Here is a 24,941-nt window from a genome sequence, read left to right as displayed (position 1 = left end):
GTTTTGCAAAGGCGCCATAATTCGTACCGAGTATTCTTCGATTTCCAGGAGATTCCAGCTTGGAATAGTTTTGTCAACCTCGGCAACATCATCCCACCCATCCGTAGTATTGACCCGGAGGCGGAGGTGCGGTTCGTCCATATCCAGGCGGTGGTCCGGGGTGTCCCATGGGCTGCCCCATGGGTGGCATTGACCTTCTTTCTCTTTCCCTCAAGGCCGGTACCCTCCTGTCCATTCTGCCAGGCATCTCCATAGGGGGTGGTGTCATGCTTGCAAACGGATCTCTGTCATGACCGCCGGGCGCAGCAATGGCTGGAGGCCCGCCTGGAGGAGGTCCCCCTCCTCCAATTCTTCTTCCAGATCTATTCTTGGACCCGCCACTGAGGGCGCTCAATGGGGGATCCTTGACGAAAGGATCATCATCGGGAGGGACGTTCAGCTCGACCAGGCTGAAGAAATATTCGAGGACCTCGGGATATCGCTGAACACTGGATTGCCAATCCTCGTCAATGCCATGCTTCAAGGTAGCCTGCGCCTGGGCAAGCTCGCTGGGATGGGGCGGAGCATGGTAGTAATGGTATGCGGTAGCGTTAATGCGTTCGATGTTGGCGGCATGAGCTGCCTTTCGGCGCTCGGTGAGAAGGCGAAAATACTCCAGGATGTAGTCTTGCGCGTGAGCCCGAACCCAGCTCCTTTGTATCTAGTTAGCATATCCGCCATGGCACAAGCATGAATTGTCAGGCTTACCGAATATCGTTGTATATTGACTGCATCATTCGCTGCTCGGCCTGTTTTATGGCAACATCCAGCCCCTTGGCCTCGCAGTCGCAAACTGCAGAGGCAGGAGCGTGACATATAGCACAGTCAGGATCCATCCTGGTGGTAGTCTTGCGCGTACGCGGAGTGCGTGGAGTGCGCGGCCTGTAGACTCTGCTGGAAAACGGATACATCTTAGCGGAGGGATCACCAGATGGGACACTGATGGTCTGTTTCTAGCGGGAGAGGAGAGGGGTTGAAGATGAGAGGATATTGTACAAGGAGGTCAAGATGGGTCATCTACTACTAGTACAAATATCATTATTCCTCTCGAGACCCTGGGACGGGGTCTCATGGACAGAGCTTGGAGAGTTTGGGGTTGGGGATGAGGCTCGGGAAACGGGCAGAGAGAGTAGAAGAGGAGGAGACAGAGGAAAGAGGTGATGGACTGACTTGACTTAAGAGATTATTAAGAGGGGCGAATGGTTACAGCCCTGCAGAGCGTCGGCGGTAGGTGAGTGAGAATAGTTGGGAATGAACAAAACTAGGACGAATAAAGCGAGTTGCTCCCGTATGTTGGTGCTATGTATCCTGCAGCATCGAAGCATGAACAATAAGGCAAGCAAGCAAGGAAGCAGCAGACTAGGCTTCCTCAGCGTGCAATAGAGAAGGCCGAATCGACAGCAACGAAGTTGTAGCAGTCAGACGGCGGGCTCTCATTCAACGAGAAGCAGAAGCAGAAGCAGACGCTGCGGAGGCGACGTGGGGAGAAAGATAGCTTGATCCACGAGGACGCAGGCGGATGAAGAGAGGATCGAATGGGAATGGGTTTTTGACTGCAGCGCGAGTGTCGTGGCTCGAATGCCAGCGGCTTCCAATATGCAAGTCTTTGGAGGGGGGGGGAACGAAGGTGGCCCAATGAAGGGGCAGCCAAGCGTTAGAGGATCGTCTGCCCGATCAAGTCCCAATGAGCTCCGATCGGGGACCAGTAAGAGGTGGACTTTCTCCGGGGATGCTCAAGGGGGAAGAAGAGGAAGGATGGTGGAAGACGAGAGAAAAATGTTGAAAACTGCAGTCAGTATGCAGACGGAGACAGACGGAGAGAGAGAGCAGCAGGTCGATGAGTGGAGGGGAAGATTATGTGTGTGCGTTGTCGTTACCCCTCGTTTGTCCTTCCGGTGCCGTTCCCGCCTTTACCTTTAGGTTTCAAGGCGGTCAAGGGCATGGACAGCCCGCAAGTAGGAGAGCTGTAGCCAAAAGAAGCCGCGGGGCGGATTGCAGTGAAGCGGGGAGGGAGTAATAGTTACTTTGTAGGAGGTTGGGCGAACCCAAAGGTGATGGATACTCCAGAGTGAGATAGCGCGCTGGTGGTGCAGATGGTCCAACCGGAGACACTGAACAAGGAAACAAAGCGGAGAAGGGCAGGAGACATCGGGCGGGTCAGCGTTTGCAGGCCGAGACGACCGGCGGGGTGGGGTGGCTGGACTGCCCGTTTCCCCATCCGCAGGTCGTCTGGGCTTCATTCCCGTCAGTCCGCACCAAGTGGCCCAACTTTGGAGGCGCCAGACCAGCAACACCGTCCACTGGGAAAGTACGATGCACAAGGGGCGAACCAGTCCAGACAGGAAGGAGAGGATGAAAGCAATTGATTAGCTGGGAACCACTTGGTTCCATCCGGTGCAACGTTGACGGCCCCAGTACGAACGCATGGTTGGTCCCAGAACGCCAACGAACGCCAGTCAAAGATCTGGCTTAACGTTGCCTTGGCTGGCTCTCAGCGCCATCTTGACATTCCTTCATCAACTACGAATACACGATGGGATATCCCACTCAACCCCCCGTGATACCTCCAAACGAAATACTGTCTGCGTCGACGATGCGTGCTGCTTTCCCGATGCCCCTACAATCCATTGGGTCATGGGACCAGGCTGGTTGGCTCACCGCATCTTGCCCTACCTCATGCAGGTTGCGTCTCGATTAGAGCTCGCTGCATGCGCGCAAAACATACCTGAACAATGCGTTTCTGTCAGATTATGGATTCGCAAAGAAGCTGTGGCAAGCTGCCATTGGTAAGCTGTGGCAACATGGCTCTCTCCGAGTCGGTCGAATTTGCCTCACCGTGGTCCTTCATGGAACAGCGTATCGAGAGGTGAAGGAGTGACGTTGAGGAGGCTGAAAAGAGAAGCGAGGCCCTTTCCCAGTCTTCCATTCTTCCCCAGGCAACTCAGGGGGAGCTTACGAGGCAGTGCACGGCGCCGGATATCCTGTCAGCCCCAGTTCGCCTACCGATGATCTGGACACTGGCCCGTTTGGCAACGGCGTTCGGTCGCTGATCCTGGTCTCAGAACGGTTGCTCCCGCCCCTGCAAGATTATGTAATTCAGCCTCCTTATCTTATCGTCGTAACAGATGGGATGGAAACACCCAAAATTTCGAGCTTGCTTCAACCCATCGCGGGCACTCGACGACGACGAAAACGACGACGACCGGCCACGACCTGTGCCAAGTGAGAGACGAAAATGGCGTCAAGATGTTCGGGCGGACATTCGGTGCTGCTACCGTTTCTCTACCCTTCGTTGTTTCTTTCCAAGAGCACCGCCGCGCCTCGTCTCGCTGCGAGAGCGGCCGCGAATCGCCGCCATAGCTCCACTCACGTAGCCCAAGAATCGAAAACCACCAGACTCAACCCAGCTCCCGACGACTACTCCTCGCCCATCTTTGCCGATAAAGCCTCAGTGACACTATATGCAGGCCCCGGTGGCCATGGTTGCATCTCATTCTTTCGCGACGCATACCTCCCCGACGGCCCCCCTAACGGCGGCGATGGTGGCCACGGAGGCAATATCTACATCCAAGCTGTACATGGCGAAACATCGCTGCACAAACTGGCCAGGAGGCGCTTCATTCGTGCAGGGAAGGGAAAGTCCGGACAGGGAAGCTCAAAGGGTGGTCAGCGAGGCGAAGACGTCATCATCACTGTACCAGTTGGTACCGTGGTCCGCGAGCTGAGCAGGGAAGACCCCATCGCTGAGGATGCGATAATGCAGCGCGCCATGAAGGCGCAAAGGAAGGCCGAGAAAAGGGCCAAATTAGCGCGACAGGTCGAGCTGGCGGAGCAGGCCAGACGAGAGCTGGAGGAGGGAGTCGAAGAGGAGGATGAGGACATGGCGGCGGAAAGGGAAAGGCAAGCTAAAAAGCAAGCGGAAGATGAGTTTGACGAGCCCGAAGATCCCGATCGCAACAAGTTTCTTCTGTACCCCGGCCTCTCAAAGTCCGATCTGAAGACGATATCTCTACCCAAAGCCCCTACCCGTCAGCGTCTTTACCACCAGCCGCCCGGCCCGATCCAGCTCGACCTGTCGCGCCCGTCCCCGCAACCCATCCTGCTCGCCGTTGGCGGCATCGGCGGGCTCGGCAACCCGCATTTCACGTCGCGCGAGTATCCGCGGCCCATTTTCGCCACAAAGGGCGAGCGCGCCGTGACCATGGAGATTGAGCTCGAGCTTAAGCTCCTCGCCGACGTCGGTCTCGTGGGGCTGCCCAACGCCGGCAAGAGCACCCTGCTCCGCGCCATCACGAACTCGCGCACGCGCGTTGGCAACTGGGCTTTCACGACACTGCAGCCGAATATCGGCACCGTGGTGCTGGACAGCTACAAGGGGCGGCCCGTGATCAAGAGCTACAAGCGGTATCCGGCCGCCGACTCCGCGGCGCACGGCGGCGGCAGCGGCCCCGGCGCGGAGGAGGTTCTCGTTGAGCAGCGGACCCGCTTCACGGTCGCCGACATCCCGGGTCTCATCGAGGGCGCACACCTGGATCGCGGCCTCGGCATCGCGTTCCTGCGCCATGTCGAGCGCGCCGGCGTGCTCGCCTTCGTTGTCGACCTCTCTGCGGGCCCGGCTGTGACGGCGCTCAAGGCCCTCTGGAATGAGGTCGGTCTCTACGCCCAGATGCGCGAGGAAGAGGAGCGCGCGCGCGAGATTGATGCCCGCGTCGACTGGGACCTCAACGCGGGTACCAGCAGCGAGGCTGCTTTGCAGGGTACCATGATGGTCGCCGGCGCCCCGCCGGCGCCGCAGCAGGAATCGGGTCTGCGCATCGCCGCCAAGCCCTGGTACGTGGTCGCCACCAAGGCCGATCTCCCCGAGACGCAGGACAACTTTCAAAAGTTGAAGAGCTACCTCGAGGAGATCAAGCAGGGCACCACGCCCCATCCGAGTGGGATTGAGAACGCCTGGACGGAGAATGCGACCGCCATTCCCGTCAGTGCCATCAACGGCCAGGGCGTTGATCGGATTGTCCATTGGACTGTGGGACTACTTGACGAGTAAATGTATCATATCATTCTGTACCATTCTGTATAATCACTGTATAATGCTACTCGTAGAAGAAGTGTTCTCCTCCTTGCTTCAATTGGTCCGTGAGACCGATACCCGGCACCTGACCAAGAGCATGAAAAAAATACAGGAAGTCATGGCCAGCATGTTGTCAGATTGCCAGTTTGAGATATATGAATCCGGTACGTGTAAGATTTCTGACTCGTTCCTTCGTCGCAACTTTTCGTCGCACTTCTGATAGGATAAGGTGGTTTGGAGAAGTTGGAGATGTAATCGGGTCTGATAACTTGCTGTGCCCTGGCGTGCTTGGGTGGTTACACAGGAAACGATCAAGAGAGGATGAAATGAATACACAGAATCAATATCAGGAACTTTTTGGTATTCATTCGTAGTCACTACTCCGTCTAGGGCGACTCCAATTGCATCGATGGTGCGTATCTAGGTGCTCCCATCCAACTGACTATTCAGGGTTTGCCCACGCACTTCAAACCCAAAGCCATGCAAAAAATTAGTATTTGCTGCTAAACCGTGAGAGACCTTTCAGTCACTTCCGCCTCCCAAGTGTTCTGCTCCCAAAGTTCCAAGTCAACCCCGAATAACCATTGGAGCATTACGAGGTCAAGAATGATCATGCCGAGAACGCATACTCTTCTCCTCGCCATGAAGTCCTTACAACATGGCGAGAACAACCGCGCCAGCCAGAATAACAATGCTGAAGCTTGTCGTAGCCGCACTGCTGCCGGGGACGATCTTCGGTGTCGTTGTCGGAGAGCTGACGTTTCCATTAGTACCAGGGCGACCGGTGCCGGAGCTTGGAGAGGCAGAAGGCGAAAGACTGCCTGTAAGATTAGCACTTCCGCCACCGCTTCCACCCGAGCCAGAACCATTAGTTGGCACCGCAGTGGAGGCACTGGCAGAGGCAGTGCTCGTGGAGGAGGCCGAGGCTGAGGATGATGAGCCAGAGCTGGCGTTGTCGCACGAAAGGTCGTAGAGGGGCTTGGTAGTCAGGGTCGAGCCAATGACACCGAAGCTGGGGTTGGGGGTTGTTGGAGAAGAATCCTGGAATGTGTACCACCAGACATTGGTCTTGCCGAACAGGGGGCATCCGACATCATCCCAGTACTTCTTTGCGTTCTCGAGTGATGGAACAGCAGCCCCTACAGTCTTGCCGCTGACAGGCCAACCAGTCTCAGTGACCCAAACGGGCTTCCCACCAGCAGCGTTCTGGGTGGCACGCAAAGCGTCGGCCCAGCGTTCCTTGCTGTCGGAAATGGAGTTGGGCGTGGTCTTCTCGAAATAGGCGTAGGCATCCATACCAACCCAGTCGCAGGCATCGATGACCGCCTTGTTGCTGACGTCAACCCAGGCGGTCCATGTGTCGATGTGACCGAGAGTGGTGTTGGCCAAGGGGGAGTTCTCGATGACCTCTCGAACTTGCTCAAAGTATTTGACGATAGTGTTGGGATCAGCGCCAGAGAACTCACCGTTGGCGATGCCAGTAGGTGAACGGCGATAGAAGTCCTCGCTTCCGACGGCGATGCCAGCAAGCAGGCCCTTGAGCTGGCTGCCGTACTGCGAGACAGTCTTTTTCAAGGCCTCAAGCTCGTTGGCAAAAGTAGCGTCACCGGCAGAGGCCCACAGACCGAGCAGAAGGGTTGTCTTAGTGGAAATGGCGGCGGGAATGGCAGAGATGGGGTCGTTGGTGCTCCCTGCCTGGACCATGGTGTAGAGGCGGGCGGAAGTGAAGGCGCCATTGGTCCCCTCGAGGCTAGCTGCGGCCTTGAACTCGGATTCGAAGTCTGCCTGTGTCTTTGCTTTACCGTCGGTGAAGGTAGATCCGTAGTTGAAGCCCTGGAAGGCGCTGGCCGTAGCTGCGGTATATATAGCCGCCAGGCTTAGAGAGGCACGCATTTTTTGCAGCGAGAGCTCTGAGGGTTTGATAATGTGGTGTTATGCAAAGGAGAAGATGAGAGTTGCGTGGAGTTGGTTTTGGATCGAGGGTTATGGCAGTAAGGTGTCAAGTTATCGTTGTAAGGCGGGGCCGGGTACTCTGGGAGGAGTGTTGACTACGAATAAATATACAAGAGGGAGGTAGGTCCAAGGTTTTCTTAAAACGAGAGACGGATCGACGAGGTTAGCCCAGAGTCCCGTAAATACAAAGAAGGATGGGGGGCAGGTCAGGTATCGTGAGTGACAGTGAGGGTAGGGAGTTAGAAGAGTTAAAAGATTGATGAAGGCGGCTGGGCGATGAAAGGTTAGAAAAGGGAAAAGTCAAGTGACGAGGTAGGGCAGAGCAGACAAGGAGAGATTCCCCAGACAGTAGGAGGGAGACTTCATCAGATCACATCACAAGCTTGGGTGTCCTGCAGGGCTCCTTGTCCCTTGGAGCTCCCCGTCTGTCCCCTTTGGAAGGCCCTTGGAAGGCCCTTTGGGGGCTTTTGAAGGTTTGCACGCCCAACAAGAAGAACCTTGAAGGATGGCAGGGGTGTAAAAGTCTGAAAGAGGCAGGCGGAAAAGCTAGTTGAGTGGTGCTACAAGACCAAGTAGACCGAATTGGCGTGCCTGCTCCCTCTATCAACTCCATCAGGGCTGCCACCAGGAAATCACAAACATAGTTCGTATGCAGGAACGATCCAAGGTGAGGTCATTGGTGTGGCCCGTATTCTCCGAGCAACACCGTTGGGTCCGCCTTACCCACGGAACGATGGTGACGATGAGGCCCGGTCGAAACACCGACCCAATCACGGCTGCGATCCCATTTTACCGGCGTCCCGGCTCCCAGCTGGGACGGCCGGATCCCTGCTGGCGTTCCATATTTAGCACACATCTCCACTATTTAAACTCTCCAGCCCCTCCAGGGCTGCCCTGTTCTGTCGTCCGGCCAGGCCGTGGTGCCCCTCCCCCGTATTTTCCAGCGACCACGATCATCGATGCCTCGGATGACCAACACAAACACGCTACCTTTAAGCGGGAGATTACATCCAGACCATCACCTCCACCACTGTCTTCTGACTTGTTCTGGTACCATTTTCCCGCAGGGTTACTCTCCAAAACACAAGCGAGGCTTGGTTGTGTCAATCTTCAGTCACCAGTTCCGCCATCCCATCCACGCAGTGCAATCACCAGCATACTCCCAGGTTGTTCTTGTCATTCTAACATGTTGATGCAACGGTGCTGGTAGTCCCACCCACCCATCGACCACGACTGAAATTCGAGCGATTACACCTTCGAGGAAAGACCACCGCTGTAGGCGAAGTAGGTTGAGAAAGCAGCCTCAACATTGACGATTGAAACAAGGCTCGACGACTGGAGAAGAAAAGGACACAGAACAAGAAATAAGAGTGACATCTGCAGGTACAATGTAAGCAAAGCGCCTGCTTCCCCGCCTATGCAGGAGCCCAGGATAGACGCCGAGGTCGGGTCTATTGACTACATTCCTCGACCTTGAATCAGCAAAGAGCATCGCGTTTCTCCCCATCGTTTCGTCGGAAAGACACGACGTTCTCCTTGTTCTCTGTTTATATCTTTCAGTCATCGCAGTCTCAGAGTACCATCTGAACAGCATCGGCCCAGTTTTTGCTGATTCCTCGCGCGGCTCCTGGCAAGATGGGGTTGCTACCTGCAAGACACCACAAGGTAAGGTAGTTCTCAGTTACGGCAAAACAACCTAATGTGACCCCTCAGTGCCAACCCGGCTAAGGGATTAAGCCCTTGGCCGAATGGTTTGGGCCTTGTCAACTTTTTGCACCAAGTGGGAAAACGGACAACAAAAGGCGATGGTTGTTATAGCCGAATGCATCTGATGATTGATGTTGTTGGGCAGCTGGCAGATCTGCTAAACAACTGGCAAGGCCCCACTATAGCAAGCAACTGTTCCATTACCTTATTGTCGTGGCAGCATGGGTGAATTGAACGTCAGACGGGTAAAAGTGGGGCGAAGGACTAGGCAACTTCACGTTGTCATCACGAGGCACCAGTGGCACCTTACCTTGTCTTCGAACACTCGACTTCTTACAATATGCCAACCAACACTGATTGCGGGAACAGATCGCCATGGCAGATTACAAGGTAATATTGCCCGGACGCCCTCAAAGGTAAGAAGAAAAAAGGCACCGGGTCAGTGATAAGAACCGAACTGACCATCCCAGGCCTATCGTCTCGGACTCTGATACGGTCTCCGAGACGAAGCCAGTCCGCGTTAATAAAGTGAAGCTATCGCGCACGAGCACACGCAAAGTACGAACTGGATGCATCACCTGTAAGAAACGCCACATCAAGTGTGACGAGTCCAAACCGCATTGCGGCAACTGTCTCCAGGCCCGGGGTCACTGTGAAGGTTATCCCCCGGATCACAAGAAGAAGAAGAAAAAGACACCAGGGCCGTCTGAACTCTGTTGGGATTCCACGCAGGCCATCGTCCCTCGTACGACGTCGCCAACCGTGCAGACTAAACTGAACACCAATACGATGGACTTCCACAACGACACCGGCATGTCTTACTTCCAAGAATTTGTCGGCCTGGTTCGAGGCCCCTGGATGAGAGCCGCCTCCACCGGCGACCTGTGGGAAGTCATGCTGCCTCAGCTGTCTCGCAACAACGGCACTCTCCGCTCCGCGGCCATGGCCATCGGCGCGTTGAGCGTGTGGCATCGTCAATCCGCGCACGCCTCCCTCCGTGCCGTGTCTGCACCCGATCAACCTACCGCCCAAGAAGACGCCCACTACTTCCAAGCCGTGGCCCACTACTGCGACTCCCTCAAGATGCAGTGTAGACGGGCCTCCGCCCAGGATGCCGTATTCCTATCGGTGCTCGTCCTCTTCTTCGAGACCCTCCGGGGCAACAGAAAGGCCGCCCTCGATCACGTCAACCACGCCCTGTCCCTGCTCCTCGCCATCGTGACGGACACGGACGCTCACCACCGCCTGGCCGACCTAGCTCCCAATCCGAGACCCGTCATAAGCGCCGTAGCAGACGTCTTCAACCACCTCGCAAAGCAGGCCCGCACCGTCTTCAGTGGCCGCATCAGCGACGGCCCGCCCCTCCCGAACCTCGCAAAGCGCCTGCGGAGCACCAAGCAGACGATGGAGACCTTCATGATGCTCCTCAGCCAGACGCAGAGCGAATCCGCCATCTCACCAAGCTCTTATCCCGACGCATTTGACACCCTCGAAGAATTCGAGCAAGTCTGGCCAGCCATGCGACGTCACCAGGCCGCCATGGGCGCCATCATGGAGGACGTCTTCAAGACCTGCGGCCTCCGCAGCGGAGACGACGCCGCCATGATCAACAAGCTTCACCTCGAGATCTTTGCCAACCCCCGCATCGTGGACTTTTGCGCAAACTTCCAAAAGTCCATGACCAAGCTGAACGTCGCCTTCCAACCCCTCTTTAACAAAATCATGCAAGCCGACTTGAGATCCCCTACCTACCTCCGCGCCATTCTCCTGCGCATCGAGTTCTTGGGTGTCTACATCTTCAGCAACCCGCCCTCCTTCATCGACGACCAATCCGCCCGGGCTCTGACGCCGCTGTACCGCGAGTACCTCTCCCTCGCCCACATCGCCCTGAGGGCGGCTAAGAAGGAGTTCCAAACGAACCCGGCCCACCACCTCTCGCTACAGTGCAGCCTGAGCTGGTTCCTCCTCGTCACCTCCCTCTTCTGCCGCGACCCTCTCGTACGCGACGAGGCCTTGTGGATTTTGAAGGAGTACCCAGGCCAGGACGGGATCTGGAGCATCCGCGCCTTGTACGCTCTCGCCCGGAGGAATCGCTACATCGAGCGGGCGAACGCGGTCGAGGGCACGCTCGAAGAACAGTGGCAGCGTCTATGGCGTCGCGAGTTCGTTTTCGAAAACAGCGGCGATCGCATTGTGCTGCGGTACATGGAGAAAGACGAGTCGGCGAGGGCATGGCAGCTGGTGGAAGAGGCGGCCGATCTCCCCAAAGACAGCGAAGACGTCCAGTGGAAGCGGCAACCTCTCACGATGCATAGCGGACTGCTCGTTTTGGATCTGTTCAATGCTGTGACCCAGGGTGATATGGATACTAGGATACCAATTGGCAGGCCGTGCTAATAGGTGCAGTAGAGAGTTGTTGAGGAACCCGTTGGACAAAGGTATGTTTCTAGATGCGATTCAAGTGAAGTCTCTAAACATGCTGGTTTGATACCCCGAAAATAAAACTAAAAAGCGAAAAAGCATAGTAGATTCCAACACGCTGTCTGCCCAATGAGTATGATTCTGCCAAGGACTTCCACATATTCGCTTAGTTTACTTTCGACTCCAAGATCCTTATGTCTCTCTCCCGATCCATAGGTTATTGGTCCAAAGCCTGGCTCTGGCACTGTTGCAATTCATATTAGCAAAGAACGATCAAGGTCAAACAGACTAGAGACAACTTACCATCTCCCAGTAGACGCCCTGTTTCCCAATGAGCTCGCTGTGGCTTCCCTTCTCCACCACTCGTCCCTCGCTAAACACGAAAATTACGTCGGCGTTTTGAATAGTCGACAGCCGGTGGGCCACAGCAACAACTGTGCGACCATCACGCGCCCTCTCAAAGGCCGCCTGCACAATCTTCTCCGACTCCGAGTCCAGCGCCGAGGTGGCCTCGTCCAAGAGCAAAAGCTTGGGCTCGCGGATGAGGGCGCGCGCGATGGCGATGCGCTGCTTCTGACCGCCTGACATGGAGACACCCTTGGCCCCGACGTCGGTATCATAGCCCTCGGGCAGCGAAATGATAAAGTCGTGGATGAAGGCGTCGATGCAAACTTCATGTATCCTCTCGTCCGAGATGGAGCTGGGGTCGTCGATGCCAAAAAGGATGTTGTCTCGGACTGTCCCCCGAAACATGATGGGTTCTTGCGGTACGAGAGACAGGTTTCGTCGGTAGTCGTAGACGTCGAGCTCGTTTATATCGACGCCGTTGCAGAGGATAGAGCCGTGATTTCGGTTCAGGTCGTAAAACCGTTCCAGTAGTGAAATGATCGTCGTTTTACCGCACCCCGAGGGCCCAACAAAGGCCGCGTACTGGCCTTTCTCGATTGTTAAGTTCAAGCCTTCAAAGACGACAACATCGCGCGTGGGGTACTTGAAATGGACGTCCTGCAGTTCGACCCGTACACCTCCTTCGGACTCGGCAATGTCCTCTATTCCTCTCGTCGCACTTTGGCCAACGTCCGCCGACTCCCGGACGTCGAGGATACGGTCTGCAGCTGCGGCTGCTTGCGCAGCGCTCGGTGCCACAGCCAGAGTTTGACTTGCCGCTTCAGCACCCTGAATGATGGCCATGAAACAGACGAAGAACGCCTCCATGGTGTATTCGCCAGTAGCAAGGAGCCTGCCGCCGTAATAGAACACCAATGCTTGGCAACCGAGACTCACGCTATCGGCAAATCCATACAGCGCAGCTGTCCACTGCGCTTTGCGGCGTGCCTCGAGGATGTGACCATTCAGGAGCTTCTCGTATCTTGCGTTGATGGTCGACTCCATGCCAAGGGAAGAGACCGTCCTAATGGCTCCAATAGCTTCAGTGGCAAATTGTGAGCTCTCTCCGAAAACGGCCATATTCATCTTGTCGAATTGGACCTCGTGTCTATACTTCCAAAGCCCAGCGCCCAACATGATTGGCATGGTGATGAACATGGCAACCAGACCGAGCTTCCAGCCGAAAATCAGAGCGATGATGACGCATCCGAGAACGGTAAAGACGCCGGATAGCAGCATCGCCAGGTTCAGTCCGAGGAGTTCCTCCAGCAGCTTCGCGTCGCCCGAAACTCTGGCAGTCAGAGCACCGTGGGAATTCTTATCCTGGTCGAAAAAGCTAATCTTCTGGTGAAGCATGTCGGTCAAATATTGCCTCTTGTACTCAGCGCTGACAAAGTACTGGAGGCGCAAGCCTACCCACCCCTGGGCGACGTATGCAAGACCAACGCCTCCAGCGAGGGCGAACCACATCAGACCCCAGAAGTTCGCCTTTCTTTTCAGCTCGTCGCCGGTTAGGAGGAAGACAGCAATGACCTTTGAAAACAGCCAGGCTTGTATCGGCGTACCGGCCGCGGTCGCCATACAGGACAAGATGACAGCAGAATACGATGTCCATTTTGCCCGCCTTTCGAAGAGGAGCTTGCCGAAGCTACGAACCAGGCCTCGGGACTTATTGGACGACTCGCCCTCGGCAGTATCGGTGAAGGCAGCGCTCCTGAAATGGTCGTGGCCATTGAGTTTCTCCTCCGTTTCCGAATCAAGCCCAGAGGCAGAGGCGTCCGACAAGGCCTTTACAGGCGTTGAAAGGTTCAATGCTTGAGCCCTTACAAGTGAGCTATAGACACTGGATGCGTCACTCAGGAGGCTCTGGTGGGTGCCTTGCTCGACCGCCTGGCCTTTCTGTAGTACTACAATATTGTCGGCCTTTTTGATTGTCGAAAGCCGATGGGCAATAGTAATCGTAGTCCGGCCCTGGGTAACTCTGTCAAGTGCGGCCTGGACTATCTTCTCGCTCTTGGCGTCAATAGCACTGGTCGCTTCGTCGAGGATGATGATGCGCGGCTTCTTGATAATACTCCTAGCAATTGCAAGTCTTTGTTTCTGCCCACCTGAAAGCTTTGCTCCGCCGTCGCCGACTCGCGTATCGTAGCCCTGTGGAACATGTCAGTCAATCAAATGTTCCTTCACGCAAGGTGCCGATTGATGGAATTAGGCAACTGCAGGGCACTCACATCAGGTAGCCGGCTAATAAACTCATGGGCGTATGATTCCTGGCATGCGTCACGAACAAGCTCACGCTTTGCTGTCTCGGTTTCATTTTCCCACTCGGTTCCTATGAGACCATTGGCGACGTTGCTGAAGATGGTGTTGTTGAAGAGGAAGGGCTCCTGCTGGACCAAACCAACCTGCGATCTCCACCACTTGAGGTCAAGATCCTCCAGGTTTACACCGCCGATGGTGATTGAGCCGGACAAATCGGGTCGAATGAGTGACTTGGACTCGTCGGTGACACTTTCAACCCTCTCAGCTTCTGGTTTCTCGGACGATGAATCCTCAACAACCCGAGGCAAGGCGTGCTGCTCTCTCAAGCTGTACCAACGCTCCAATAAGCCGACAATGGTGCTCTTGCCCGATCCGGATGGGCCGACGAGAGCGATGTTTTGACCTGGCTGTATGCGGAAGCTCAACGAGTTGAGGACCTTGACGCCGGCTCGGCTAGGGTATTCGAACGTTACATCTTCGAAGACAATATCTTCCGAGTCAATTTCCGGCTTCAGAGTACCCGGGGGCGGCAAAGGAGCGTCGATTACGGTAAATAGCTCACAAGCCGCAACCATTGCCTTGCTGACAGCGATGACTGGCGTTGAAATCCTCTCCAACGAGGTCAGAATCATCATTACTGACATCAGTACCACGACAACCACGCCGGCATCACTGAGGGCGCCTGCGATGTATCTCTGAGTGCCGTACCAGAAAGCCAGACCGAAAGCGCCGAAGACGCCAAAGAACTGAATTTCATGTTAGCTCTCGTTAATGCTGTGGGTATCTACCTGGACGTTGGGGAGCAGAAACGTACGATAAGGCCAAACTGAATCGCAATTATGGGAGCGGTTTTCTGAGCCCGCCTCCTGGCTTCGTGCACCCACCCCTCGTAACGAGAAATGATGTGCTTCTGTGCACCACAAGCCATTACCAGTCGCACTCCGCCGAGAGCCTCGCTGGCAATGGCGGTACCTTGAGCATCAGCTTCCGTCGTCGCGGTCTCTCCCTTGACGATAACCGGCAGGCAGAAGGACAGAACCAGGAGAATGTATAGAATCAGCGAGGAAGTGACCAGGGTGAGATCCCAGCTCCAGATAAAGGCAATAACCAGGGCGGCCCATATCGTGCCGTTGAACTGCAAGAATGTCCCCAGGCGGTCAGAGATGCCGATTTGCAAGGTGGCTGACGTGCCAGTGATGGCCGTCGCGGCGGCGCCCGGAGGCATCGAGTCAATGACATGGATTGACTGGTCGAACAGCGAGCGGAGGTAGTGCAGGCGGATGGCGGACGATAGACGGATCCCGATCATTCTGAAGCAGAACTTGTTGATGGCGTTGAGGAACCACCGGCCGAGGAAGAGAGCCGTGATGTACAGAGCCTGGCGGTTCAGGAGGCTCTCAAATTGCGACTGGGAAATGGTTGAGTCGTTGCTGAAGTAACCTGTGAACTGACCGACGAGCTGGCCAAAGATGATGTTCATCAGCGGGAGTGTCACACCTGCTGCGATGGACGCAAACGCGGCGATCACGTAGACGAAAAAGTCCCATTTTGTCGCGTATGTGAAGACTCTGAGATAATCCGCAAATTTTGGCTTTCGCACCAGAACCTGTCTACCCGTTGTCGAGATGGTCTCGTCGGTTCGAACTGGACTCTTCGCCATGTTGGGCACCACCTTGAGGTGAGTCGTTGTGCCTAGCGTGCTTGATCGTTTTTGGCGTAGATGTCGTGCAAAGAGGCTTTCCGTCCTAGATTAGTGCCCCCTTTTCTTCCGTGTGTTAGTCTGACAGTTTCCTTCCAGACTTTGACAGGAGAAGGAATTTGAAGTTTACTTTGGGTTGGAAGAATCCGTCCGTCCGGATGCTTTCCTGCTTGGTTCATTCTGAACACTTTTGTCCCAGTGATGTTTTGACGTCAGAAGGTCCGACCTCGTGCTTCAAGGAGAAGGACGTTCTTTTCTGGTTCTTGGGCCTCCTTTTTTACTCTACCTTGATTTCCTCTTGACGGCAATGTGCATGCAGCAAATCGAAACGAGGCACTGCTGTCGGTAGGCCGTGTAAGCTGGAGGTCCGAGAAAACGAACTGAGAGCTACATGATGAGATTATTTCTTTGCGACGGCGAGACCGAGGACAAAACCATAAAATGGCTGATGACGAGCTGTAGCAATTTGTACCTTTATTTTCCAGAGACTCGGGACTCAAAGAAAGTCTGATATGATTTTTGTCTTCTTTTTTTGGATCATTGACACCGCCCATTCCTGGAAAGCTTCTCTCACGGTTGAAGCTGTCTGAGACGGTATTTGACAGAATGCAAACTACTGCAAGGGCCTCCTCTAATGCCGCTTTTGGAAGGCGACAAGCCGTGCGCTCGGGAACCCGGGTGAGACCTAAGAGAGAATCGGTGAGTTTGCACCCATCACGGCAGCCTTCTTATACCCGACTCTCCGAGTAAATCTCGCACGTATAAATCAGTCTCTGGCAAAGACTAATGCGCCTGTAGAAACACGTCCTCGGGGCTCAGTGTACACTTGCAAAACTTTTGACACGGGTGGCGATGCTGCTAGCTGCAAAGTGTACTAGCTATGTAGGTACTGTTCGTTGTTGGGTAGAAATTCGCTCTCCCCTTCTTCGATCCAAAGCATGGAATCCTGTGAGGCAGACTTGCTGCGTCAAAGTCTTTGCGCCGGCGCTTGCGCTTGACAGAAGATAATTTCCGAGCTTCCTCCCCCCTTCCACAACGTGACCTTACCTCTGATCAGCCAGGAAGTCAAAGCTGAGACTCTGGGGCTGTCAACCTCGGCAACGATTGACCAAAATTCTTGTTTGTCAAAAAGTCAAACGAGGCTTCGCCCTTTCCTTTGCAGCCTTACTTGATCCATCAGACCTACGTCCGCTCTCGTCCTGTTTCTGGAGGTAAACGAATTCAAGCGACTGAATTCAGTTGACTATCCAAACTTTGTCTAGAGGAAACCGAGCCATGGCAGACTGTATGTTAAGGTTGAGAGAAGAGAGCAGGCCGCTTCCGCCATATCCGTGAGAGCTCCTGCATGACGAGGCTTCGCACGACTGACTGGTTTCCAATCATCGAGGCGGATCCTTGCAATAGTAGTAGCTGGCTGATGTCGTCTTCCCCAGTGTGTTCTGTCCGCTTCGTCAGCTCGGACAGATTTTTTGCATCAAAATTTGGCCTGTGGAAGAATACCATTGTCCCGGAAAGCCGGGAGAAGATATTAAGTATACAGTGGCAACCCCGTGCCTTTTCAGGATGCTGGCGATCATACCTATACTGTACGTATTGCAAAGCTGTATGGTGACACAATATGAAGTGACGCCGATATCTTATGAGAAGCTTTCCTGCACCTTCCGCTGGTCTGTACTTGTGAGAAAAAAAGGCCTAGGAGCAGTCAGAGAGGCCCAAAACGCGGCCTCACTAGACCTGCCTCAGTATGTTAGGAAGCGTGAGAAAGTCGGCAAAGGGCCTTTGGCGACTTTTCCTAGCGAAACAGGCACATGTTCATACTCGAACGTAATTGGAACTCGGCCATAACTCTGGCAAAACTTTTCGTCATTGGGTATCTTTCTTCATCGACCAGGTTTCCGTATTTGTGGGCCACACCAGCGAGCCACTCATGCTTGAGAATCACATGTATCCACGGATACCTCTTATCACTCCAGACTTTTTCTCCTTCTTGTCTCCACCGCCACTGCCAATGCCACCATCCTCTTTCTTCTTTCCCTTCTCATCTTTCCGTCGGTTCTGTACTCCACCTGGAAAGAAAAACCATTTGCGATTAGTTAACCCGCCAGTACCCATCTTGGAATCGAAGCCGGGCCGTTCCAGACTCACCTCTGCCGAAATATCTCGGATCTGCCGTGGTCGGGCTAATGGCCTCGTCCGTCTCTATCGGGCTGGAAGGTACGGGCGGGAGATGTGAGCTCGAGGGAACCGGTGTCGACGGCTTCGACATGATGGGCGGCGTCGCATTGTACGACGTTGGGTTGAGGAAGTCGTGCTCTGACAAGACCCTATGGATCCCCGAGTGGCTACCCCTCGTCGTGACCGGACTGCTCGAGTGTGTTGAACCTTCTCCGTCACCATCCATGCGGAAGACAAAATCGCCCCGGCCATGAGAATTCGAAGATCCTATCGAGAACCGATTCTCCTCTAGCTGCGATTGCAGAACCGTGTATTTCCTCATCAGACTCGTATACTGCTTCTGCAGCTCAGCCTGCTTCGCCCGACTCACCGCCAGCGCGCTCTCGACCGCCGCCTTGGTTTCGGCGTTCCTCCTGCGTTGGATTCCTTCGTGCGCCTCTAAGAGCTTCGAGTTGAGCACACCAATCTGGGTCTGGAAAAGTTTCTTGGTCTTCTGGAGTTCCTCCTCGCGCGCTTGAAGCTTCAAGTCCAGGATCTCGGCTCGATTCTCCGCTTCTGCGGCAGACGTGATTGCCGCCTGTCTCTCTGCTTCCTTGGCTTGTAGGTCTCTTTCTGAGATTGAAAGTCGCTCCACGTCAGCCTTCAAGCGGTCGTTCTCGGCAGCATTGATCTCGACAGACTGCATAGTCTGCTTCGAGTTGAGCTCCTTGACCTCAGCATCGCATACTAGCTTCTTCAGCTTCTCGCTCTCTTCTCGTGCGCCTTGCAATTCTTGTTGGAGAGACTGAATCTCCGTCTTTGTCTTCCTCGACTCTTCACGAAGAGCCCGCAACTTGGCAGACAAGTCAGACTCCCACTTTTTGGCCAAAGTTCGGCTCTTCTCTGACTCTTTCCTGATTTGACTCTCGGCCTTCTTCGAATCTTCCAAACGTTTCCTCAGCGTCCGGTTCGTCAAGATAAGATTCTGAGTTTCAGCTTCACTTGCAGCTTCCCGCACCTGTTTCCGTCGCAACTCGCCGATATGCGCCATGTGTTGCTGCTTGAGGTACCGCTCGAAGTTCAAATCATTGTGGAGTAGAAGAATCTGCCTCTGCAGGTGCGCAACTTGAGATTGTCCATCGGTGGTAGACGTCGGTGTAGAAATTACTGGCATAGGTGGAGGCATGTGGCCAGTAGTCTTCTCTGCTGCTGAGTCTGGATGGCTTAGTGCGAGTGATGGAACGCTGTCATTAGCTAAAGATTGATGGAGTCCCGCTTTGATAGCCTTGTTCGACTGGATCATGTCCTGTAAATGAGTATGGGAGGACGACGGAACAAGCTGAGGGGGCAAAGTTGGACTATCCCCAACGAGATCTGCTTTGGGGGCTTCTAAGGAGTTTCTTTGCGAAGGCTGACTGGAAAGCGAGCTCTGGCGTTGGCTGCTTGAATGGACACGGCTGCTTGTCGTCGAATTTTGTTCCACATCTTGGTTGCTTCTCCAGCTCTCGGCACCAGGTTCTAAGCTGGATCCGCTGAGCAAGGCGGGCCCGAGACCGTCTTGATCAGATTCATTGCTGAGAAGGGAGCCGTCACCCTCAGCCGATTGCATGCTGTCCGGTTCCAAAGCTGCTAAAGTATCTGGGGAGAAACGCAGCGCCATGCACTCAGCCACAACTTCTGCTGGTTCGCTCGTCATCCATCGCCCGAAATCAGTCTTTTCAGACTCGATTGTCAGAGTATAGAAGTTGGGGTGCAAAAGATGGCTTTGCCTGTATCGCTCAGACTTGTACCTTATTTCTGTTGGTTGAACTTCCACCTCGTCCGGATTGACCGCGTTGGCATGTCGGAGATAACGCTGCGGCTTCCGAATGTAGTCCATGAAATTGATAGGATATAAGCCATAGAGAACGGTAAAGTAATTAGCGAGATGAGGGACCTCGATATCGTCGGCCTCGGGAGAATATTGGCATGTCTCCCACCCTGAAGGCGAAGCGAGGCTTTTCTGCTCGCTTTCAACTGATGTCGCCTCAATAATCCCCGTCCGTTCGCTGTCCCAGAACAGTAACCGCGCGTAGATATTGAACAAATTTGGGAGATGTGGCACCAATGAACTGGGCATATGTGGCAATATCATGATGAGGGCGGTGATCGCCATCGAAATGGCAGTAGCCGACGTGTCCTGTTGCAGGCATCGCAGTAGGTTATTGAACAGCGGCGTTTGCAATATCAGGTGTAGGTGTGGTGGTTGGCTCTGGACAAATTCGCACAGTAAATTGGCGGCCCTCGCACGGAATTCACTCCGCACGAAGCACGCATCCAACGTGAAGAGGAAATCCTGCCATGCTGTGAGACAACTCGTCATATCTACGAGAGATTCAAGAAACCAAAAAGACGTACCTTCGGCTTCCTCCTACCATACGTTATCAAGGCCTGGCGTATCGCACGCTCGCTGGATTGCGCAATCAAGTCATTCTCAGACTGGGTTTTGTTGTATTTTTCCAACCACGACAACAAGAGCCTCGTGGCGAATGGATTTACAACCCGTTCTTCGTTCGGATCGTCCTCTCTCGGTGCGTCCAGCATTAGAACCTCAAGCGTGGCATGGTGAGACTCTTCCATCAAGCCTTTCTCCCGAGTAAAGTTCTCCAGTATCGGGTCGTTGAGTATGTCCCACCATTTGAGTAGACGGGCCGGCGCGCGGATCGCGGGCACTAGAAGGCGAAAGACGTGGATGAATGCGGCATATTTGGACGGTGCACCCTTGACGTGCTTATCCCAGATGCCGAGGAAGTCATCTTGTAGTCTTTCGGCGCTCGAATCTTCGTATTTCTCATGCTTGTTCAGGTAGGCATCGATGACTTCGGCAACATGGTCGGGTAGCGGGAGGGAAGGCGAAGCAAAGAAGGACGTCAAAGCTTTGGACAGGTCCTTGAGTGACCTAGAGAGTTCGCTGTCAGTCCATGGTGTGCGTTGTCGCAAGTCGCAGGCACAGATAAGTTGCGCGATGGATAATCGCGCACCACATGATGCAGTGAGGAAAGTTGGACGAAGATGGAGGAAAAGACGAACAGGAAGTCTGGCCACTTACGCTGACGACGCCATTTTCTTAGCTGTGACTCTTCATCGAGCCTCGCGATGTGCTACGCTTGTCGAAAAAGCAAGGCAAGGTCCGTCTGTGGGCGCAGATGGGCAAGTCGGTGTCATGCAATTGTCAGGCAACGGCAGCGGAATCTGCTGATGCAAGGTACAGGCTTTGCCAGGGACCCTCTCTCGAACAAGGCCGATAAGATAGGCTGGATCATTGGACGGCACGCTACCTAGGCACCTACATGGCATGGGGCATACCTACTCTTCGGCAGGACGTGGCCAAACAGCTTGCAACGCAGCTTGTAGTTACACTAGTCTCGCTTGGTCTCGCTTGGTCTTGCTGCGGGTCCAGCCTAACCTTCTGGGTCTCACAGTGCTGTCGCAGACGGCAGGGCTCACTCAATATTGCCGGGCAGTGCGAAGAAGGCGACGAGGGGAGTTCTGAGTGGAGATACTTGAATCTCGGTGGTCCGGCTGCCCTGCAGGCATGTACCGGGACCCACCAGTGACCTCACGGGGAGACTAACCCCGCAATCCGCGAAAGAGCGCCATGCCATGCACCGATGCACCCGACCCCAGAAAACGTACGGGAGACTGTGGGGCCATTGGACCACTTGAAGCTGTTGTGGGTTGTGGCCTTTTCCAGAGACGCACCTGATCAGTCGCTCCATGGCCAGTAGCTCAGCTGAGGGGTTGCTGGTTGCTGGTTGCTTTGGTTTGAAGCCGGCCAACTGCGCGGATCCGAGGGGGACATGCCGCAAGATGAGGTACCTCAACGTCCACCTCCAGGTGAGGTGTGAGGAGGTAGACATTTGGGAGGTCAGGTAAGGTAAGGCAAGGAGAAGAGAGGTCGGTTGGTGGTGCAACCCCTCCTTTGTCCAGATGACTCGACCCTTATTAGTTCCTTCCCATCCCTCTTTCCATTCAAGTGCCTCTAAGCTTCCTTCTTTACCTTCTTCATCTTCTCCAATCATCACCAACGAACAACCCAATCCCATCAATCACCCGTCAATTCCAAGCAACGACCTGCTCCGAGACCTCATCTCGGTACCCCAATTGCTTCAATCAACCCATCAGCTAGCACAAGCTGTATTACTTCACCTTCCCCCCTTGAACCACTCCGTTAACAATCGGCACGATGGCAAACAAGAGCTCTGCAGTGGCGGACGAACCCATTGAGGTTCTGTTCGCCCTGCAACCCAACTTCGACCTTCTTGACATGGCAGGTCCAATGGAGGCCCTGTCCACCGCCCTTCACGACCAGAAGGACAAGAGTTAGTACTACAAGCTCCCAAGCAGCTCCTCCTCCCTTCTTTCCCCGCTCCATCCGCCATGCCGCCGTCACACAGCCATGCTGACCAGTGCCCAACCCCGCAGACTCCAAGGCCTTCGAGTGCACCATCACGGCCGCAGAGCCCAAGGTCGTCTCCGACTCTGGCGTTACCATTGGCACCCAGATCCCCTTCAAGGAGGCCTATGAGCGCCTCAGCGACTTTGACGTCCTTGTCATTGTTGGCGGCGACAGCGAGAACATCCTCAAGACTAACGCCGAGCCCCTCCCTCTCATCCAGGCCTTCTCCGAGCTGCAGCAGAAGGACCCCTCCCACGAGCGGACCCTCCTCTCCATCTGCACCGGTTCTCTTTTCCTCGCCAAGCAGGGTGTCCTCGCTGGTCTGTCCGCCACTACTCACTCGGACTACATTACCAAGTTCGAGATCCTCTGTAGCGAGGCCGCTACCCGAAACCTCACCGAAAGAACTGACGTTATCGACGATGCTCGCTACGTCGTGAACAACCTTCGCTTCGAGCTGGGAGACGAAGACGAGAACCCCTATGTCCGCCGCAAGTCCGACTCCGGTCGCCGACCCTCTAATGCTAGGTACGTCATCAGACCGCCATTCCACCTATAACGCTACCAGCAAGGCTAATGCATCGAAATAGAAAGGGCAGCATGTCTTTCAAGAGCTCCGGCCGCCGCGAGTCCATTACCCGTCGTGCTGCGATGCGTCTCGGCGGTCTTCGTGTCATTACCGCGTCTGGAGTCAGCGCCGGTATCGATGCAGCTCTCTACCTTGTTAGCGCCCTCGTTGACGATGCATCGGCCGAGGAGACTGCCCGCCTCATGAACTGGACCTGGAACAAGGGTATTGTTGTTGACGGCCTCGATGTCTAAGTAAGACATCGATAGCCATGACGGATGGATGGTAAAAGTTCATCATGATTCATGAAGATCTGTAAGAAGGACGGGAAAAGCCTTCCAGATGTGTACGGGATATTCAAATTTTCATGTTGCTAGCAATGCTGTGTTTATTAGTACCTTACAATCCACCTTTGTTTCCACGAAACAAAATCTGCAGTCCATGAATCGAATGCGAGTTATTGCCCTCACTCCCAGCCAACACCGCGTCTCGCACAAGTTATGCATGTTTTTCAAAGCACATTGCACTCGTTTTCCTCAATTGAGAAGGGTAAATGCAGTCCTAAAACCCAGAAACCGCCGAGTTTTTTTGCTCCCCATTCCCCTCATAAACCAGTGGAGATTAAACTCGGGTTTGTGGGCGGCCTTACATAACCCGTCTGTTCTTGGAATCCGGGGTTCAGTCTTGACGGACCAGGTCATCCCTTGATCGGCGTCGCTCTTACCTCGTTGAATTCCCACTCCTGCTAGGTAAAACATCGGATAGGCAAGTGTGCCGCTCGTCTAACCTACACTACACGTCTCGATCAAGTCGAAGGCCAACCGAGATGACATAGACTCGACATCTGACGTCTCCGTGCGAGGGAGGGGAGCAAATAGAATTTCCCAATTGGGATCGACACTTATGTAGAGACTGAATTGACGAGAGCAAGTCTCGAGCTATCCGGCTCAAACTTTCGGAGACCGAGATCTACGAAAGGCAGGACGTTGCGTGACATGCCTTGACTCCACCTCCGCCTGTCACACAAGCAGTACATCCTTGTATTCGCGTTCATCATTTCTACCAGCTGCAAATATATTACGTGTCCGCAAAAAGAATGATGTTTTGCTGGCTATCTGTCCCCTAGGAACCAATTTTCTCCAGTGATACGTGCAATCAAGGTCAGGCGCTGAAAGCTAGCAACTAGGGCCGGGGATGCGGGTCCGGTCGGAGGTACATGCTATGGAGACACCATGAGTGAGCTGCCGGAGACCCGCTGTGACCGGACCCGTACCCGGCTTCGGACCCACTAGCAAAGACGGAAATACGTGGTCCCGATTGAACCAATCAGCAATCGGGTCGATCCTAGTCCTCAACTTTTTGGACTCTCGCATCGCAGAAGATCCTCGAGTTACGCTTAGCAAATCACCGACAACAAGATGGCGGAGGCATTGACAATGGCGGTAGCCCGCCAAGGGCCGGCATCCTTCAAGCTGGGAACGAAGGCAGTGTTTTTGTATGTCCACTTTCCGATCACAGACGCCTCGCCCGAGGAAACCGCCTGGCGCCACGTCTTTCGAAAATGACCTCGTCCATAAGAAGCTAACCTCTCTCTCTTCCTACCCCTAGGCCAAACCATGTCGTCACCTTCGTCCGCAAAGATAGATCACCGCCAAACTGGGCGACCTTCAACGTGCCTCTCACCTTTACAAAGTTTGACATGCGCGACTACCTCTGGAACCTGTACGGTGTCGAGACGACGGCGGTGCGCTCACAAGTGAAGCAGTCGGCCATCGAGCGCAGGGCAACAGGGTCGGGCTACTTCCGCCCGCAGAGCACGAAAGTCATGACGGTGCAGCTGACGAAGCCCTTTGTGTGGCCGACGCCCCCCGAGGACCTCGAGCCGTGGAACAAGAAACTATGGGAGGCGCGCGAGGGCACGTCGCGGGAGCAGTACCGCGCCGACATCAAGAAGCAGCTCGGCAAGCTGGCATACCCGAGCAAGGACCAAGAGAGCGCCGAGAGGAAGAACCTGCGGCGGCAGGCTAACAAGCTGTTGAAGATCAAGGGCGAGTGGAAGAACGAGGTTCAGCTGGACAGCAAGTGGGATCAGATTGTCGCCAAGACGAGGAGGTCGTCCAAGGCGAAGAAGGCATAGCCGTCATGAAATCGCAGTGGGCTATCAGGAGCATGATGGGGCGGCAGAAGGGGATATCACGTGTAAAAAATCGAAAGAACTATAGTGAGCATGCGGGTCGCATGT

General features: G+C 54.6%; 8 protein-coding genes across 8 annotated transcripts; 4 read left to right on the top strand and 4 right to left on the bottom strand.

Moving 5' to 3' along the window:
• Positions 1-88: 88 nt before the first annotated feature.
• CORC01_10746 (uncharacterized protein) lies at positions 89-950 on the bottom strand (the record flags this gene model as incomplete). Its single annotated transcript, XM_022622373.1, has 2 exons — positions 89-689; positions 748-950. The coding sequence occupies 2 exons, from the start codon at positions 948-950 to the stop codon at positions 89-91; spliced, it is 804 nt and encodes a 267-aa protein (XP_022471123.1).
• Positions 951-3,274: 2,324 nt separating this feature from the next.
• CORC01_10745 (obg family GTPase CgtA) lies at positions 3,275-5,086 on the top strand (the record flags this gene model as incomplete). The annotated part of the gene is made up of 1 exon (XM_022622372.1): positions 3,275-5,086. One exon carries the CDS (start codon positions 3,275-3,277, stop codon positions 5,084-5,086), a length of 1,812 nt encoding a protein of 603 aa, XP_022471122.1.
• Positions 5,087-5,761: 675 nt separating this feature from the next.
• On the bottom strand, positions 5,762-7,003 carry CORC01_10744 (glucan 1,3-beta-glucosidase; the record flags this gene model as incomplete). The annotated part of the gene is made up of 1 exon (XM_022622371.1): positions 5,762-7,003. The coding sequence occupies one exon, from the start codon at positions 7,001-7,003 to the stop codon at positions 5,762-5,764; it is 1,242 nt and encodes a 413-aa protein (XP_022471121.1).
• Positions 7,004-9,145: 2,142 nt separating this feature from the next.
• Positions 9,146-11,167, top strand: CORC01_10743 (uncharacterized protein; the record flags this gene model as incomplete). The annotated part of the gene is made up of 2 exons (XM_022622370.1): positions 9,146-9,186; positions 9,241-11,167. 2 exons carry the CDS (start codon positions 9,146-9,148, stop codon positions 11,165-11,167), a joined length of 1,968 nt encoding a protein of 655 aa, XP_022471120.1.
• Positions 11,168-11,408: 241 nt separating this feature from the next.
• Positions 11,409-15,500, bottom strand: CORC01_10742 (ABC transporter; the record flags this gene model as incomplete). Its single annotated transcript, XM_022622369.1, has 4 exons — positions 11,409-11,435; positions 11,495-13,729; positions 13,810-14,586; positions 14,655-15,500. 4 exons carry the CDS (start codon positions 15,498-15,500, stop codon positions 11,409-11,411), a joined length of 3,885 nt encoding a protein of 1,294 aa, XP_022471119.1.
• Positions 15,501-17,477: 1,977 nt separating this feature from the next.
• On the bottom strand, positions 17,478-20,795 carry CORC01_10741 (uncharacterized protein; the record flags this gene model as incomplete). Its single annotated transcript, XM_022622368.1, has 4 exons — positions 17,478-17,605; positions 17,685-20,028; positions 20,091-20,643; positions 20,782-20,795. The coding sequence occupies 4 exons, from the start codon at positions 20,793-20,795 to the stop codon at positions 17,478-17,480; spliced, it is 3,039 nt and encodes a 1,012-aa protein (XP_022471118.1).
• A 1,123-nt stretch (positions 20,796-21,918) lies between these two features.
• Positions 21,919-22,953, top strand: CORC01_10740 (uncharacterized protein; the record flags this gene model as incomplete). The annotated part of the gene is made up of 3 exons (XM_022622367.1): positions 21,919-22,054; positions 22,158-22,659; positions 22,722-22,953. The coding sequence occupies 3 exons, from the start codon at positions 21,919-21,921 to the stop codon at positions 22,951-22,953; spliced, it is 870 nt and encodes a 289-aa protein (XP_022471117.1).
• Positions 22,954-24,117: 1,164 nt separating this feature from the next.
• CORC01_10739 (ribosomal protein L23) lies at positions 24,118-24,836 on the top strand (the record flags this gene model as incomplete). Its single annotated transcript, XM_022622366.1, has 2 exons — positions 24,118-24,194; positions 24,308-24,836. 2 exons carry the CDS (start codon positions 24,118-24,120, stop codon positions 24,834-24,836), a joined length of 606 nt encoding a protein of 201 aa, XP_022471116.1.
• Positions 24,837-24,941: the final 105 nt, after the last annotated feature.

Source organism: Colletotrichum orchidophilum (genome assembly GCF_001831195.1).
Source record: "Colletotrichum orchidophilum strain IMI 309357 chromosome Unknown Scaffold_109.1, whole genome shotgun sequence".
NCBI classification, from domain to species: domain Eukaryota; kingdom Fungi; phylum Ascomycota; class Sordariomycetes; order Glomerellales; family Glomerellaceae; genus Colletotrichum; species Colletotrichum orchidophilum.
This window is presented reverse-complemented; position numbering and strand designations above follow the sequence as displayed.